At 40.9% G+C, this 16,660-nt stretch overlaps 2 protein-coding genes across 3 annotated transcripts; both read right to left on the reverse strand.

Annotated features, from left to right (window-relative positions):
• Nucleotides 1-1,040: 1,040 nt before the first annotated feature.
• zgc:165604 (uncharacterized protein LOC792578 homolog) lies at nucleotides 1,041-7,065 on the reverse strand. 2 transcript variants are annotated; one of them, XM_061750845.1, is made up of 7 exons: nucleotides 5,807-7,065; nucleotides 4,229-4,383; nucleotides 4,070-4,136; nucleotides 3,858-3,989; nucleotides 2,287-2,442; nucleotides 1,380-1,458; nucleotides 1,041-1,295 (listed from the first exon to the last, which is right to left on the reverse strand). In XM_061750845.1, the coding sequence occupies exons 1-7, from the start codon at nucleotides 5,931-5,933 to the stop codon at nucleotides 1,160-1,162; spliced, it is 852 nt and encodes a 283-aa protein (XP_061606829.1). In that variant the 5' UTR covers nucleotides 5,934-7,065; the 3' UTR covers nucleotides 1,041-1,159. The 2 variants fall into 2 exon arrangements, with proteins under 2 accessions (XP_061606829.1, XP_061606828.1); XM_061750844.1 differs by having other exon boundaries at nucleotides 1,380-1,502.
• Nucleotides 7,066-7,201: 136 nt separating this feature from the next.
• Nucleotides 7,202-16,352, reverse strand: dlat (dihydrolipoamide S-acetyltransferase (E2 component of pyruvate dehydrogenase complex)). The gene is made up of 14 exons (XM_061750843.1): nucleotides 15,933-16,352; nucleotides 14,645-14,746; nucleotides 14,446-14,570; nucleotides 14,172-14,343; nucleotides 13,309-13,435; nucleotides 13,046-13,227; nucleotides 12,087-12,249; nucleotides 11,948-12,015; nucleotides 10,949-11,053; nucleotides 10,664-10,771; nucleotides 10,457-10,575; nucleotides 9,372-9,534; nucleotides 9,156-9,292; nucleotides 7,202-8,111 (listed from the first exon to the last, which is right to left on the reverse strand). Exons 1-14 carry the CDS (start codon nucleotides 16,191-16,193, stop codon nucleotides 7,982-7,984), a joined length of 1,962 nt encoding a protein of 653 aa, XP_061606827.1. The 5' UTR covers nucleotides 16,194-16,352; the 3' UTR covers nucleotides 7,202-7,981.
• Nucleotides 16,353-16,660: the final 308 nt, after the last annotated feature.

Below are 16,660 nucleotides of genomic sequence, written 5' to 3' on the forward strand. Positions count from 1 at the left end.
TGATTTCATGTCAGACTGTCAAGGGGAAAAAAAGCACTCTCTTTTTATAGTCATGCTGAAAAATATTGGCACGGGGTGCCATTTTTTAGCACCACTGTGCAGTGCCATGAAAAGGTATTGACCCCCTTCTCAAATTCTTATTGTTTGCTTAGTTTCCCTTCTTTGTTTTAGACCATCAAACACATTTTAAATATCAGACAAAGATAACTAACAAACATAAAATGCAGTTTTGAAATGGTGATTTTAATTTGGGGGGAACTATTCAAAGCTACCTGGCCCTGTAAAAATGTAATAGCCCCCTAAACCTATTAACTGGTTGGGCCATCCTCAGGAGCAACAACTGAAATAAAGTGTTTTCTATAACTGGCAAATCTCTGGGGAGATATTTTTTGGCTCACTCTTCCTTGCAGAATTGTTTTAATTCAACAACAGGATTTTTTTTTTTAGTATGAATGGCCTTTTTAAGGTCCTGCCACAGTATTGCAAACAGATCCAAGTACAGACTTTAATTGGGTCACTCCAAAACCTTTAATTTTTTAAGCCATTCAGAAGTTGACTTGCTGGTGTGTCTTGGATCGATGTCCTGCTGCAGAACCCAAGTGCTCTTTAGCTTGAGGTCACAAAGTGATGGCCGAACATTCTCCTTTACGATTTGATTGTAAAATGGTAAATGGTTAATGCTTCCATCAATCACAGCAAGTTGTCCAGGTCCTTAAAAAGACAAGCTGCCCCAGACCATCACACTACCACCATGTTTGACTGTTGGTATGATGTTCTTTTTCTGAAATGCTGCAATGTTGAGGCTTGTATTCTCCTAAAATTCCTCGAACATTGAGGGACATGCTACAATCCCAAGTAGCTGGGACTTTGTGGCCATGTTCTCCCTCTAAAAAAAACTTTGACAGCCCACTAAAATCCCTCTAAAATTCTAAATGCAGTAGCTGGAACATTGGCAACTGGTAAACCTCTAATAGACGTGATACTCTGCAGTTGAGGAAATAAATGCATGGGTCTGGTCTGTGTATGAAATAGCACAGTCATAGTTTGGAGCATTTATTTAAAACCTGTTAACAATAACTCTTACACAAAGGAGCGCTTCATCAGAGACGGAGTATAGCGGATCTCATTGTAGCCTTCCTCCTCCTCCTCCTCCTCCTCCTTAGAGACCCGCCGTCGTCCGTCCTGGCCTGTCCGATGAAGCCATGTCATGAGCACCAGCAGGGTTAACAGCATCAGGCTCATGGATAGAGTAAGCAGCACTCCCTGCAGGATCCCTGAGGAACTCCCTGCCACTGCTAACATACAGAGTGATCAAAAGTGTCAGTGGGGCGTGAAAGGGAACCAGAAAAGTTTATGGACGAGTCGAGAATGCTGGTTACCGCTGTAAATGGAGAGGTTGATGTAGCAGTTCTCCGTTCCCAGGAGGTTGGAGGCGGAGCAACGATATAGGCCGGACGTCTGCGACGACACGTTAACGATTTGGACCGAACCCGACAGCTCGCCTGACAAATAATCACAATTGGATAAAGCGCCTCGGGCTGGATACAACCTCAAAGACTGGTAGAAAAGTTTGAACCAAACTCTAGTGATAATGGGCAGCACAGTGAACTTGTGGCAGAGCAGGTCTGCCTCACAGTTCTGAGGTTGGCGGTTCGAATCGCTAGTCTTCCTGTTTTCTTCGGCTTCCTCCCACATTCCGAAAACATGGATGTTAGGTTAACTCAAGACAAAATTTTCCATGAGTGTGAGTGTGGTGGTGTTTCCATGTGATTGCCACATAAAAGCCCATCTCTCACCCAAAGTCAGCTGGGATAGGCTATAGCTCACCTGTGACCCTAAAGGACAAGTGCTGTGTTTTTTTTAGGCAGTTAATCAATACTTTCAGTGTATCGCTGGAGTTCCACAAGGCTCTATTCTGAGTCTTCTACTTCTTGTTCCTGATGGTCGATATTAGTGATCGTAGTGTGTCATGTACTGAATGCTGAAGAAAATTTGCCACTGTCATATGTTTGGTTGAGCTCTTAAAGATGGACATATGCCAATTTAACACTTGACTGACGATAACCTCTGTCATTTATTGTCTTATGTAATTCAAGTTAATAAGCCACTTCGAATTACAGTCCATTTTTGTCTTCCTTTTTGCCTTTCATTTCACTACCATGTCTTCTGAAATCAGATCAAATCAAATTGGCATTCAAAATGGCTTAGGTTCTTATCAACATACAGAAAGTGTTACTATCAGTGTTCCAGTGGTGTGCTCTGCAAGCATAATGATAACATGCTGACCCTCCATGTTGATGGGCAGTGAAATTTCCTCTGGGTTGAGTTTATCCCAGCGGATCTCCGGAGTGGGAACACCCTCGACCACTGAGCAGGACAACGTGACGCTGCCTCCCGCGTCCATGTCGCCATCCCACTGGCATGCGGGCAGAGATGGTGCCACTGTGGGTGCAATCAGCAGATAAATGCATCACCATTGATTGTTGTTCACTTGCTTGACTCAAACATGTTTCTGTAATGGTTCATCAAAAACGAGGCTGGGTTTTACACGGTGGCCTGGAAGTGCAAAACAATATAACAAATTGTGAAACACTTTTACATTTCAGAAAACAAATTGACAAAAGCCGAAACGCTTTTACATTTCAGAAAACAAATGAACAAAAACCGAAACACTTTTACATTTCATGATGCAAATTAACAAAAACCGAAATACTTTTACATTTCAGAAAACAAATTAACAAAAACCGAAACACAACATTTCAGGAAGCAAATTAACAAAAACCAAAACAGAAAACACATGAACAAAAGCAGAAACACTTTTACAAAAGACGAAACACCTGGAAAGGGAATGTCCCATTTCACAGACATTAGAAATCCCATGCCCTTTCTCGGTAAGACCTGCCCCACTTCAACATGATTGCCTCCTGCATTGCGGGAAGGGTAGGCTATGCAGATGTAACGAGATGTCCAACCCAAATAGCGATTTCGTCTTTTGTAATTTGTTTCGTCTTTTGTGTGTTTTCTGAAATGTTAAAGGGTTTCGGTTTTTGATAATTTTTTTTCTGAAATGTAAAAGTGTTTTGGCTGTTGTTAATTTGTTTTCTGAACTGTAAAAGTGTTTTGCACTTCCAGGCCACTGTAGTTTAACATATTAATATTTAATATTATTGTAAGACACTAACACAGTTTGAACATGAACACTGTGCTTAAAAATTGGAAAACAAAAATCTGCACTTAAAATAATGAAAAAATGGCTTGGACATTTTTCAAAGTTGATACAAATTGTACCTAAAAAAAAATTTGAAAATCTAAAATTCTAAAATATTAAATGTAAATGTATTGGACTTAAAAGTCAAATATAACTGAGCTGCAACTGAAAAGTGAACTGTACTGTATTTTAAAAAAAAAGTTTAAGCCAATGTAACTTATGGGGAGTTTTGAATTTAATAGTGATTAGTAGTGTGTTCTCTTTTTGGAGAGGTGAAGTAAAAAATTAACAACTGCGATAATTCCTACTAGAACCACTAAACTTTATTTGGGGTTAATCAGAGGCACTTTATATGGTGGCAGTTATGTCCTGCATTTAACATTTGTATGTGATTGGTTGATTCTGAACACAGCCACATCTTCAGTTATAGGAGGGTTAGCAACAACAGTATCTCAGTTGACTATTTTTACTTCTCTTTAAAATATATTTATACATATTATTATATATTTTTTCAACTGAGTTGTAGCCTACAGGTCACACAGTTTTGAAATGTTTCATCTTGCTCTGATATTTATTTTTTTCACAAAAACCTAGCATTTGAACATGGGTGTGTAGATTTTTTCTATCCACTGTGTAAGAGTACATTTACCCAGAACAGTGAGCAGCAGTTCTCCTATGCCAGGATCTGCCGTCTCTGGAGGGTTGTTTACCATACAGCGATAAATGCCAGCGTCGGACACACGAGTATCATTCACCATGATGTCTGCGCTCCATGGGATACCTGCCAATCAAATGTTACCTTTTCCCAATTGTTTTTTCAAAGATTAAAAAAAAAAACTAACAATAAAATCATGGCTATACCTGTAAAGCCTACCCTGCCAATAAGAGATGGGTCTTCAATAATCTGGCCATGGTCATATACGATCACCTGGAATGTCAACGAAGGAATTTTCGCTCTCCAAATTATGATGTAATCACATTTCTGACAGAAAAACGAAGAATAAGAAGCTGTGTGTGAACCTGAATGGGGGATTCCGGACTGGAGAGGGGGGCCAGAGTCCAGATAATGTTGAGTCTGGAGAGGGGGCTAGAGGTGAAGAAGGAGCAGGGCAGGATGACAAAATCTCCTCGGACTACCTCCACCGTCGACTCCCTCATGGTCACCCTTAGAGAATCTGAGTTAATCAGTCAAGGCAAAAACAAAAGGAGATGTAACATGGTGTGTGTTCGAGAGAAGAATATCATCAGCATACATTTGACACACAACAATAATTTATTTTGGCTATCAGGAACAAGAAGTAGAAGACTCAGAACAAAGCCTTGTGGAACTCCGCACACTCAATTTCTTTGAAATAACGTTTACATTGATTAACTGGCTGAAAATGTATTCATCCCTTTTCGAGAACACTTGTTCTCATTCGGGTCGTGGGTGAGCTACAACCTGTTCCCAACTGACTTTGGGCGAGATTTTTGTTGCGGTGTCACTGCAAGCATCTTGGCTGAGTATCATGTAAAATGTATAGTGTTCTTGCTTGGAAAAAAGAACAATTGTTCAGTTGAAAATGTTTACTATTACTTTGGGACCTTTGATCATTTTGTGTGTTTTGTGTTGTCTTGTCGATTACATCATTCAAAATCAAAATATTTTTTGTTGGGTTCTGTATGAATTTTTGAATTTATCTTTTGAAAATGATAGTTTAAAATCTGATCGAGTGACTTTGGTTTAATATCAGCAGCCATCTTGAGTCCGAATCATTTAAAATCAATAGCATACTTGCTTTGCGTTACATACCCCAAAGAGCTGCAGAAAATAAGATGGAAAGTTTAGAACACTGAAAAGGCAAGCTTTCATCTAAATTTTTCTGAACAGAATATTCTTGTCTAAATAAAATGTAATGCAGCCAAGGGATCATATAAAAAAACGTGCCTTTCATTGAGCCACTTTTCAAGTTTTCTTCTCATGATCCAAAAATAACGAAGCAACCGACCAAAACCCCCTTTCTCTCATTTACATTGTTGTGTATCTGTGCATGTGTGTGTGTAGGGTTGTTGCATATGAGTTGTTAATTCAATTTGACAGCTCTGATGTGGCACCAAAAGCAGTTGCAGGCGGAGTTGAAAAACAACCCACTTACTCAAACATACACTCAGCATTTGTTTGTGCATATAGCATAGTCGCATACACTGTCAACCAATGCTCAGTTTGGATTTATGTACATCACGGGACACCTCCATAATAGTAGGAACAGCTCCTAATATGATGCAGTTAAAACTACAACCACTGAAGTGAACATAGGCCTAAAACCTACTTCTTATTTATGTATTTATACTTGTTTTACTATTCAAAAAGGTTCAGATGGAAACTACAATTGAACTGTACTTAATAAATGCACTGTATGAGATTTTAAAAACGTTTCAAGTCATTATGCACAATTTGAACATTTAATTCACTGACTCTTTCGTGTCCCATGCACTGCACTTTGAGAATCAATATCCTAGTTAAATAAATACATCTCTGACAGTGTCAATGAAAAGTTAGCATGTATGGCCTTTGTAAAGTTGTATTTATTTATTTTTACATGAGAGAAGCGTACTCACTTGTATGCAGGGCCGTGAAGCACACGCACAGGCTCCAGAGCGCACGTCGTCCAGGGGCAACCATGGCTGTGTGAGAAGCAAGCTCTGCTCTCTCCCCCCTCATGTGCCAAAAAAGAAAACTAGCCATGCATGATTAATGTATTGAGCAATGCAGCCTCATCTCACCTCTCATTGTCAGCTTGGTGCACAAAACAAAAGCAGCATTATTACTACACTCTCCTATTATCGAGGAACACTATTAGATTGTATTGCTCAACGCTGCATAAATAACTGCAGATGATCTGTGATAGATGTTGCCTATTTGTCCTATTATGTTACAATACTTCATAGTAATCTTGTTGCAAATTTTGTTGCAAATCATATGAGCAGTTTGAAATGTATTATGAATCAGTGAGCGTGCGCCATTCAGTTATGCGTCCATTGTAAATGTATACATAAAAATTTAAGTTGTGGCAGTGCATGGAAGAAAAACAAACGGAGTTCCAACAACCCAATCTCTTTTGAAGTGAAGCTTTTGACTGAAATTTTGTAATATTCAATGTCTTAAAACATTTCTACAGGAGGTATTTATTTTCAGTGTGAACATGGAACACTTTTATATTCGTGTGCTCCTGAAACTTGGCAACTTGGTTTAGCCTTCACAAGTGCATCAATGTCATTTACATGTTGTCAGTGAACCCCCCAACAAAATTAGCAACAAAAGTTACTTTTATTGAAAAATAGCAGTGAATGTGTTCTCCATCTCCACAGGCCGGATTGGACTCTCTGATGGGCCGGTTCTGGCACTGCGGGCCACATGTTTAACACCTCTGCGTTCAATATTTCACGGAACACAGTAAAGATAGTCATCAGCAAGTGGAGAGAATCAAGATCTTCAAAATTTATGAAAAGACGAGAAGAAAAATCGTCAGGTAGGCTGCCAAGAGGCCAACAGCAACATTGAAGCTGCAGAAATAGCTGGCAAGTACTGGCTGTTTAGGACGTGACAACTATCTCCCGTCTTCTTACTGTATTGGTATAATCTTTAACCAAAGGTTCTTCCTCTGAGCTCAAACATCTTCAATTTGACTACAATAACAGAGAGGATATGATACATATTGATCTAACTTGTTAATTTTGACATATTGAATTACACATAAAATCAATGCTCAACTTTTTACCAGAAGATATTCACTATTCTTAAGGAGAGCATAACTTTTAATTGACCTAAATTCATATTGTACAAATTTAATCATGGTAACCTGCGCTATTAAAACAGATGTTTTAAAACAAAACCTAATGTTTGTGACTCCTGGTTGCCAAGCTCCTGTTTAAAACATTTTTCAAGTACAACATTAAAGCGCTGTATCCCAATATGCCTTGTGGTCTGTATTTAAACGAGTCTCCGGTCAGACGCTTGATTACTCTCCGTTTATTTAAAACAAACAAACATCCGGCGGCATCTTTGTGCGTTTCAGCTGCGTAAAGGACAGAACATTTTACAATGAGGCTAGAAAATTAACATGGAGCAGAGAGAGACAGAGAGGAATTGGCAAACTAAATTTTTCAGGGGAAAAATACATTTACGACCAGTTCAGGGTGTACCCGGCCTCGAGCCCAAAGATAGCTGGGATAGGCTCCAGCACACCCGCAACCCTAGTGAGGATAAGTGGTACAGAAAAGGGATGGATGGAAAATACATTTGTCGGGGGCTGTACAGATGTTATGATATACAGTATATACACTACTGTAGAATGTACATACTGTAGCACAGAACACTGTTGTTCTGTGACTATTGTGGCTACTTCTCTCAATTCTTTAGCCCACAAAACATAGCAGAGACACTCTTCCTGTTTGCCTTCGTCACACTCACACCAGACACACAAATCATTGGGGGGGTAAATTTTATATCTGATTGGACATAATTGTGTAACATTTCCTTTTGCACGACATGATACCGGCCAAACTCCATGTATGCTAGGATGAATTATGACTAGTTATTTCTCTTATGGCATGGAACTTTAATAAATAGTGAGATAAAGAGAGAGACTCTAGACAAAAGTGGAGTGAGTTCTGCCCCTCTCTCCTTCAGGGTATCAGGGAGTGACCTGGTGGCAAGCCAGCCAACGACAGGAGGATTCAGAGTGTTTTGCCGACCTAATCGGATCACGGCAGCAGTGACTCGCCACAGTCCGGTCACAAGAGCATGGTGACGGGTTTCTCCAGGAACTTGCGGAACTCGGCCAGCCACTGGGCACCCACTGCGCCGTCCACCACCCGGTGGTCGCAGCTCAGCGTCACCGACATCATGTGGGCCACGTCGAAACTGAAGAACAAAAGTTACGCCTTTACTACACAATGTGGCCTGAAAATAAAATCTTTAGTATTTTCCACAAATATCCATTTTTGATTGAGTTCCCACCCCCCCCTTCGTTTATAGAAAAAGCAAATGGCAGTGACATTATTCAACTTCAATTTTTGCTTTTTCCCCCCCACCCGTTTCCTTTCTCCTTTTTCCTTTTCAGATAAAGTGAAAATAAGTGCTTCCTCTTCAAACATGACTTGACATAGGAGTGTAGTTCAATCCGTGACAAAAGACCGTAACTCAATTTACTTGTATATCAAATACGTTTTCTCCATTGAAATTAATTGATCCATTCAAGTAATTTGTTCCAGTCCACAAAAAAACATTAAAAGTGTTTCATGTTTTTAATCAAGAAAAATGCGCTGTATTGTGTAAAAAAATTATAAAAAAATAAAAATACAACCTAAACGAGAATGTTAAAAAAAATAAACTGGTTTGATGAAGTGTATTTACTGTACATTGGGACAAGTCAAATGCCACAACAAATGTAGTGTTGTATGTGGCCTTCAAGGGGCGTGGCCTTGCAAGTGAGGGGGGCTGAAGCCGGGTACCCATCTTGGTCAGTTAGTCTTCGTGTGAGCATCTGGGCGTGAGTTGTGTTCTATAGCAGCTCCTTGCAAGTGTTCTCATTTTGTTTTTGTGTGTTTGACCATTTGTCCCATTTAATAAATGGCTGAAAATGCATTGGGGTCTTAAAAGCACATACCCCGGGTCAAAACTGTCGAACATTTCGTCAAATCACTGATTTTACAATGCATAACTTGGCACCATAATTTATCCCCTGTAATGGATTCCTAGACCCAAAAAGGTTCAAGAACCCCTGGCCTGTTACACGTGTAATTCTTATGTGTACAGTGGACCCCCGCTATTCCCAGGTGATAGGAACTGTGCCCGACCGCAAATAATGAAAATCTTCAAATAATAGACGCCCATTATAATTGCATTGAAAAAAAGTTTTTTTTTTTTTTTTTTTTTTGTTTAGATCACATTGAACTTGAGACATACCCTCTCTCATTGTCAGCGGGCATGAGGCGTTTTTCAGAGCCTCCCACGGCAAGGATGCACGACTGCGGAGGGTTGATGATGGCCGAGAAGTTCTTGATACCAAACATCCCCAAATTAGAAATGGTGAACGTGCCCCCCTGGTGGGAAAGAATTCAAAAATGTATTCAAGTAGAATGTTAGACTCTACTGCCGTGACTTCCACTGGCAGGATTGTACCTGGAACTCATGCGGCTGCAGTTTGCCGTCCCGTGCTTTGGCGGCGAGCGCCAACACGTCGCTGCTGATGGCGGCGAGTCCTTTGGTGTGCGCGTTGAACACGATGGGCGTGATGAGACCGTTGGCCGTGCTCACCGCCACACTCACGTCCACCACGTGGTTCCTGGAAGAAGGCAGGCGCGCCCGCACTCATGTCAGTTGGGAAGTACATCACAGAGAGGACTCACAATGTCCTTTACATGGTTAAAATACGCAGGAACAAATAGGGTTGGAAAATTCAAAACGTTTTATGGAAATTAATGGGAATGAACAAAAACAACAACAACAAAAAAACAGCAACTGGAATTCATGAAACTCGAGCCTGGCTTTTTATAGGTAACTGAGCATGCAGGCAAAGAGCTACCCTCAATTCCCAATTAATTCCCATGGCACATTTCTAATTTGGAATATTTCCACAACTCCCCCTGTTAACTTCCCATGGAAATTCACCACCCCTTTGCAACCCTTACCTCAAACATTTATACAGTTAACACAAGAGAAAATAATTAATAATCAAATCACCCATCAAGTCTTACCGAAATGCCTGCCGAAACAAATGTGTTTTAACTGCTTTAAAAAAAAAATAATAATAAAAAAAAAGTCTGCAGGAGGGGGCAATCCGTCCGAATTATGTTATCAAGGGTTCTATCACATTTGTTGAATTAATTTAGCAGGGGATTTTTTTTTATTTGTTGATTAAAATGTGTTTTTTCATTAAGCATTGGTTTATCTCACGACATAATTTGTTAATTGATTTATTGTAAATAGTACAATACAAATATTAAAAATAACAGCTTTAGATAGACATTCAACATTTTTATTTAATACATTCAATAAGTTGATTGTTTACCAGAATTTAAAATGGCCACATCAGATCAGTGGCATTTGTTGTTCTCAGGCAGGATCTTACTACATTTTGCTCTCACGCATGAAACTTTACCTTCTTTTCACAACTAAAATAAAAAAAGAATTGTAGTCTGTTGTTACTGGGGTGAGCGCTGTTTCATGTGAGCAGTGCTAGAGCCTTTCTTGTGGTTTTTACTCACTGGCGGATTATGGTGTCCATCCAGGATGAGTTGCACTCGGGCACCTTCAGGCAGGCCAGCGCGCTGGCTTTGATGATAAAGTCATTCACACTCAGCTTGATACTTCTGGCTTTCACCTCCTGGACAGCAGAGGTGACATTGTTTGAGAATGACCTTTTCTTTCATTCTGGTCTAGCGCTAAAGAAACAAACTAGCACAAAAAGGTACCTCATTGAGTTCTTTCCTAAGCTCCAGCACTTGGTCCATGTTGACATCTACAGAGAGATAATAGTGAGGGATGGTTTGCTTTGACTGCATCAACCTCTGAGCGATGACCTGTAAAGGAGACAAAAAACAAACAAACAAGGAAATCAGGTTTTGTTTTGTATGCGTTGAAGTGCACATGCTAGCATGGAGGACGAGGAGAAGAGAGAACAAAAGCTGAAAAGAACCCCAAGGCCCTGTCTAAAGTGGAGCGGTGGCCACAATAAATCAGGTGTGTTTGTTTCTCACCTTGCGGATATTGCTGATAGGGATGTCTGTGAAAGTCCCGGCTGGAGCGGCAGGAACGGCAGCAGGTGCCGGAGCAGCTGGAGCTGCAGTCGGAGCGGGAGCAGCCTGCCAAAAGGAAACTCTTCAGATGACACCAAAATTCATGAGGCGTCATTACACTAATGCGTTGGATACATTTTGCCAACCACAGCGTGGGCTACAGTAAACACAGAGACTAATCGTATTGGCTTTGGATCCACATAGGTGAATGTACTGGGACCAAAGAGGGAGTTATGAAACACAGTGGTTATATTTGCATGAATTTTATGTATTTCATGCATGCTAAAGTGACAGCAGTCCTTTCAACCTTAATCTCAATCCCACAAGCTAATTGTACAAAACAAAATATTTTAATCTTTATGGCAGCCTGTTTCGGATGCAAAAGTTGAGCCAAAATGAATTGTGTCCTTTGTTGGTTTTTTCATCATACTTCTTCTTCATTCTATTCTAAGAAAATATTAGTCTAAAAAATACTTTTACCATGCTCATCCTCCATCCTATTGTACAGACTATTGTACTTGAATGGAAGTTAGGGGGTTGGAGTTATCCCTTGTATGCACTAAGCAAAGCTACGTAAAAATATTCCATTGTTACAAAAACTAACATGTAGTGAGAACATCTCTTATTTTTTTCCTTCCTATTTTTTTTCTTTTTAACCTGTCCTGTTCAGGTGTGTGGCCATGCAGAATGGTGAATTTGTTTGCCTTTTTGTGTTGGAACAGTTTTGCTGTGCAACAGGGGAGTTTGAAGAAGAGAACATCTACATAAAGGGGATGTTTTCCACACAGCACATGATCACATGATCATGTTTTGTCCCCTTTGTAATTGTTTTAAAGTACTTTGTGTTGGATTATGATCTATATAAATAAAATGTGGTTGATTGATAGTCCAGATTACTGTGAAAAAGTGAAGAAAACCATGCAATCCCAGTCTGCAGAGGTCAGCTGAAGTGTAACTTACTGGGGCAGCCTTTGCAGGAACAAAACTGTCAATGTCTTTCCTGGTAATGCGTCCATCAGGACCAGAACCTGAGAAAGAAGCGTATATGTTATCATCACATTTCGGTGACGGTCTGTCTCCGTATTGATTGACGGCTCACCGGGGATCTGCGCCAGGTCAAAGCCTTTCTCTGCAGCAAGTTTCTTTGCCAGTGGGCTGGCGAACACACGGCCCTTCCTGGGCGCTGCGGCTACGGGGGTAACGGAGGGTGTGGCGGCAGGCTGGGGGACCGGAGGTAGTGCTGCAGCGACAGGTGCTGCTGCCTGGGTGAAGAAAGCGTTGGGTTACATCAGCAGAACTATTAGAGCATAGTTCTACAGTCAAAGTGTGACTTTCGAGTGCCCCAATTTACAAGTTTTTTTAGATAATTTGCTTTTGTGTTGTGAGCAAAAATTTGATTACGAGTCAATTTCAGCCACTCCACTGCTAGATGGCAGCAGCGAACTTCAGAACATTCGGTTGCCGTCAGTTGTGAATGTGAAAGATTATGTATTATTATTATTGTTGTTATTATGATTCGGCATTAGGTTCTTTGTGCCGGTATTTTGACAAATTAATTTTTTTAACCACGGCTTGTAAGAAAGTGAGCACTGAGAAGAAGTACTTAAAACTTGAAATCATCAAGGTGTGCGTGTAGTCTGGCTGGCGAGGCAGAAGGAGAAAGGGTAACCGTCATAATTATTTCTAAACTGCAGACAATGAAAAGATGGATAAGGTGCTAAAAGTGAGGAAAATGTATTAAAAAACAAAGAAGAGTAAAGATTAAGTTCAGTGAAAGTGAAAACTGTTGTTTGGTTTTTTTTATTATTATTTTATTTTATGGTAGTACTGTATGTTTTTATGCAGTACAATACCACATCGTTCAATTTTTCTATTAAAAAACCCTTACAAATTTTGGGGGGTGTTTTTTTCGGAGACTGGAACAGATTAAAGGCATTTCCATTCCTTTCAATGTGGAAAGCTAAACTGAGATGCAAGTGATTTGAGTTACAAGCATGGCCACGGAATAAATGAACTCAGAAGTCAAGATACCACTGTATTTGTGTGTGCATGTCTTACTGGTGCTGGCGCAGGAGGAGGTGTTGAAATCTCTGCAACGCCGGTTTCCACATAGTCCTTGAAGGCAGCAATGTCGCTCTCCTTCTCTACGATGATGCACAGCGGCGTTCCTAACGGGACGTCGCGTGTGCCCTCTGACACCATTATTTTGGCCAGATAGCCCTCCTCCTGCACCTCGAAGCCTCGAATGAAACGCAAAGGCGAGACGATGAGTACAAGTTGGATGGAAACAACAATTTCAGGATGGGTGTGTTCAAGTTTACCGATGGTCGCCTTGTCCGTCTCGATCTCGGCCAGCAGATCTCCCTCGCTGAGCTTCTCGCCGACCTTCTTCTCCCAGCGCTGCACCGTGCCCATCGTCATGGTGGGCGAGAGGGCGGGAAGTGTGATCTGCAACACACACACGTTCAAGGATTCAAACATTTTTTTCCAATACTAATCTCGGTATTAACTTATCTATACTGAACTTCCACCCCACTGTTTTGTACTATAACAGTGGTGCTAATTTACATAACAAACAAAAACACACAGACACAAACATACCAAGTTTCAAGCATCAGCACAGTCACGCACAGTCATTCACATCCACCACAGGTGCGACGCCCCTATCATGCCAAAGCCTTAAGGAGAGCAGACCTGCGCTGACTTTTGTTCAAGTCACAGATGATCTTATCGAACAGTGTTAGCACCATTGATTGCTCAGTTACGCTGTTGCGGTGGCTGTGGGGGGTTGGCTGTGTAAGGTGATGTATCCACGTCCGGTGTGTTTTGAAGAAAGCATGTCACAGACATGCTATCAAAATACCTGAGGACTGTTTTAGATGTCTCCTTTCATATTTCCTTAAAAGGATGGTTATATTTACAATTAGTGTCTAAATAATGTACTTATGTGCCCCTGAAAATTGAGGTAGTCTCCATAAAATGTCTGTCAAAGTCATCATTTTTTTTAAATCCTCTTAAATGAAAGCCAGTAGTCTCCATTTCTATCACATCTTGGTTTCAAATCCATGGTGGTGATGTATAAAGACAAAACCATAAAAACTATTGTCACTGTCCAAATACTTTCGGACCCAACCTGTATCCTGCTGCTCGGCGACTGCACTCCTTGTCACTTGGAGAGGCCCACCTTTAAGTGTGTCGGGTAGGAGCTGCCTGGGGCTGCAGGTGGTGCACTTGCAGAGGCAGCTGGAGGAGGAGAAGAAGAAGGAGGAGGAGGAGGAGCAGCAGCAGCAGCTGATGATGTGGCAGAAGTAAGCGAGTCCAATGTAACTTCGTTAAAGGCTGGGATGAGTTCTGGACTGCAAGGTGGACAATATAAATTAGTGTAATGTTGACCTGATTTTGTCTTTGCAAGTGCAATTGAATTATCAATGGCAGTCATGAGTGTTGCAGTTGTTTACCTGTCAACAGTAATGCAAATTACTGCTCCAATGTTTACATCTCTGGTCCCTTCCGGAACAAGGATTTTGGCTAAATAGCACTCTTCAAGCATCTCAAATCCCACTGTGGCCTTGTCTGTCTCCACCTACAAAAACACAGCAATATTATTTTCTTTCTACACACTCCTACACACACATACACAACACACATTCTCCAAACCTCTGCTATGAGGTCTCCCTCATTGATTTTGTCTCCCTCCTTCTTTTCCCAGCGAGCGATGGTTCCTGTCTGCATGGTGGGCGATAGTGCAGGCAGCTCCACCTGTTTAACATTGACAGTAGCACATCACTGAAAATCATTGAAAATGTTGACATGATCAATAACACACATTTCATAATATACTGGGTGACTGACAGCAGCTCTCAAGGTGATTTATTAATTCAGAGTGGCCATTTATAAGTGGAGGCAGTTAAGGTTATCCAGTGGCTCAGGAATGGAAGGCTTGTGAAGAGGTTTCATTGCAAAAAGGCACAATATTAGTAACAACTACATAATCTACTGTAGTAATGTACATTGATTATCAAACATTCTGCCTTTAGAAAGATGATCATGCTTATTTTTGTACATGTACCTAATGTTGCATAGGCCAAACATGGCACATATACAAAGATAGACAACGCAGAAGTGTCACAAATGTATAAAGTGACCCAATGGACGAAGAAGCAGTTCGATGGTAATGTAATGTAACAGAATGTCCCTAAAGTCTGGACACAGATAGTTATGGGTAATGTGAAGTCATGGCATTAAATTCATGTGAATCGTGCAAAGTGTGTTGAATAAACAGTTACAAGAAACCACTGGCCACACTTTGGGTGTAACACGGCAAAGGAGCTGTAATGCTCATTTTTGAAGATAATATTCTGAGTCAAGTCAATGACTTTAAAAGTTCTCACAAGACTGGGTGCAACAAGCTCACCGATTGCCAACTACTTTGCCAATCTCGTGAAAGATTATCACGCGTGCCATAGGACTATGTCCCAAAATATTTGTATTGACCTTAAATAATAATCTTTTCTCCTCTGTCTATGCTATGTATAGTGACAGGCAGATCAATTAAATGCTATTCCACCATGACCACATATTATCATTGTATTAGCGTATATACGTTTTATGACATTTTTCCTTGCAAGTGTGTTTTGAGATATTATTATTATTAAAATATGTGCCCTGGTTCAATAAAGTTTGGGAATCACTGTTAGCCAGCATGTCATAGTAACTATTTCCAGCTACTACAGAGTATTTAAAACAGTTTAAAGACATAAGTTCATAGAAGCCGTTATCAAATCTCTGCAATGACACAATACATACTGATTTGCAGGCTAAATTTGAAGTTTAAGAAGTGTAATGTTATAAAGTGTGTGGTAAATTGCATCTCATGTCTCTGTGCTAACGGAGGTCATGCTAAGTGAAGTGGGTGCTATAGCAACCGGAAGGCCGGTAACGATACCTTTTGGTGCGGCGGGAGGCTGTAGTACCGCTCGCTCCGACAGCTACCAGCCAGCTGGGGACACCGCAGCAGAGCTCCCCTGTGACTGAAGCCCACGGTAGAGCATACAGCCCGGCACCCGGCTACGAAGTGTAGCCGCTTCGCACAGCCGGTTCCGGGCACGCAACGGGAGCCGATGGCACAGGCGGCAGGCCCGGCCGGGAGGGCACGGGGGCTTGGGAGCCCGGTTGACGGCCTGAGCCGCAGTATTAGACGAAGCATGTCGAAGCAGTTGATAACTACACGGAGCTATGGATAATATAATTATATTACACCTGCATGAGGAAAAGACTCTAATAACTGTTCTGGTGCCACTCCTCACTTTCTAATGACCTCCTCCTGTCCAAAACAGACCGCTTTCCGGCTCTCTACACACACTGCCGTCTCTTTGCAAAAAGTGTCGTAAAACCCATAGCGAAACCGTTTAAACGCAAAATGAACGCAATCGAAATCGGTAAAATACATGTAAATAGGTTATTCTACACCAACACTCTATTATTATTATTATTATTATTATTAATCAGTAGGAGTAGCAGTAATACGCCAATATTTTCCGTCCTACTTCTTCCACGTTTTCCACCAATTAAATCCATTCACAAAATTCAGGACATGTGGGCTAGTATTTTTTACATAAAAAAAAAAAATGTCTTCTCAGAATTCCCACATTTCTCATCCCTCAAAAACACATT

Source organism: Phyllopteryx taeniolatus, chromosome 17 (genome assembly GCF_024500385.1).
Source record: "Phyllopteryx taeniolatus isolate TA_2022b chromosome 17, UOR_Ptae_1.2, whole genome shotgun sequence".
Taxonomy (NCBI): Eukaryota; Metazoa; Chordata; class Actinopteri; order Syngnathiformes; family Syngnathidae; genus Phyllopteryx; species Phyllopteryx taeniolatus.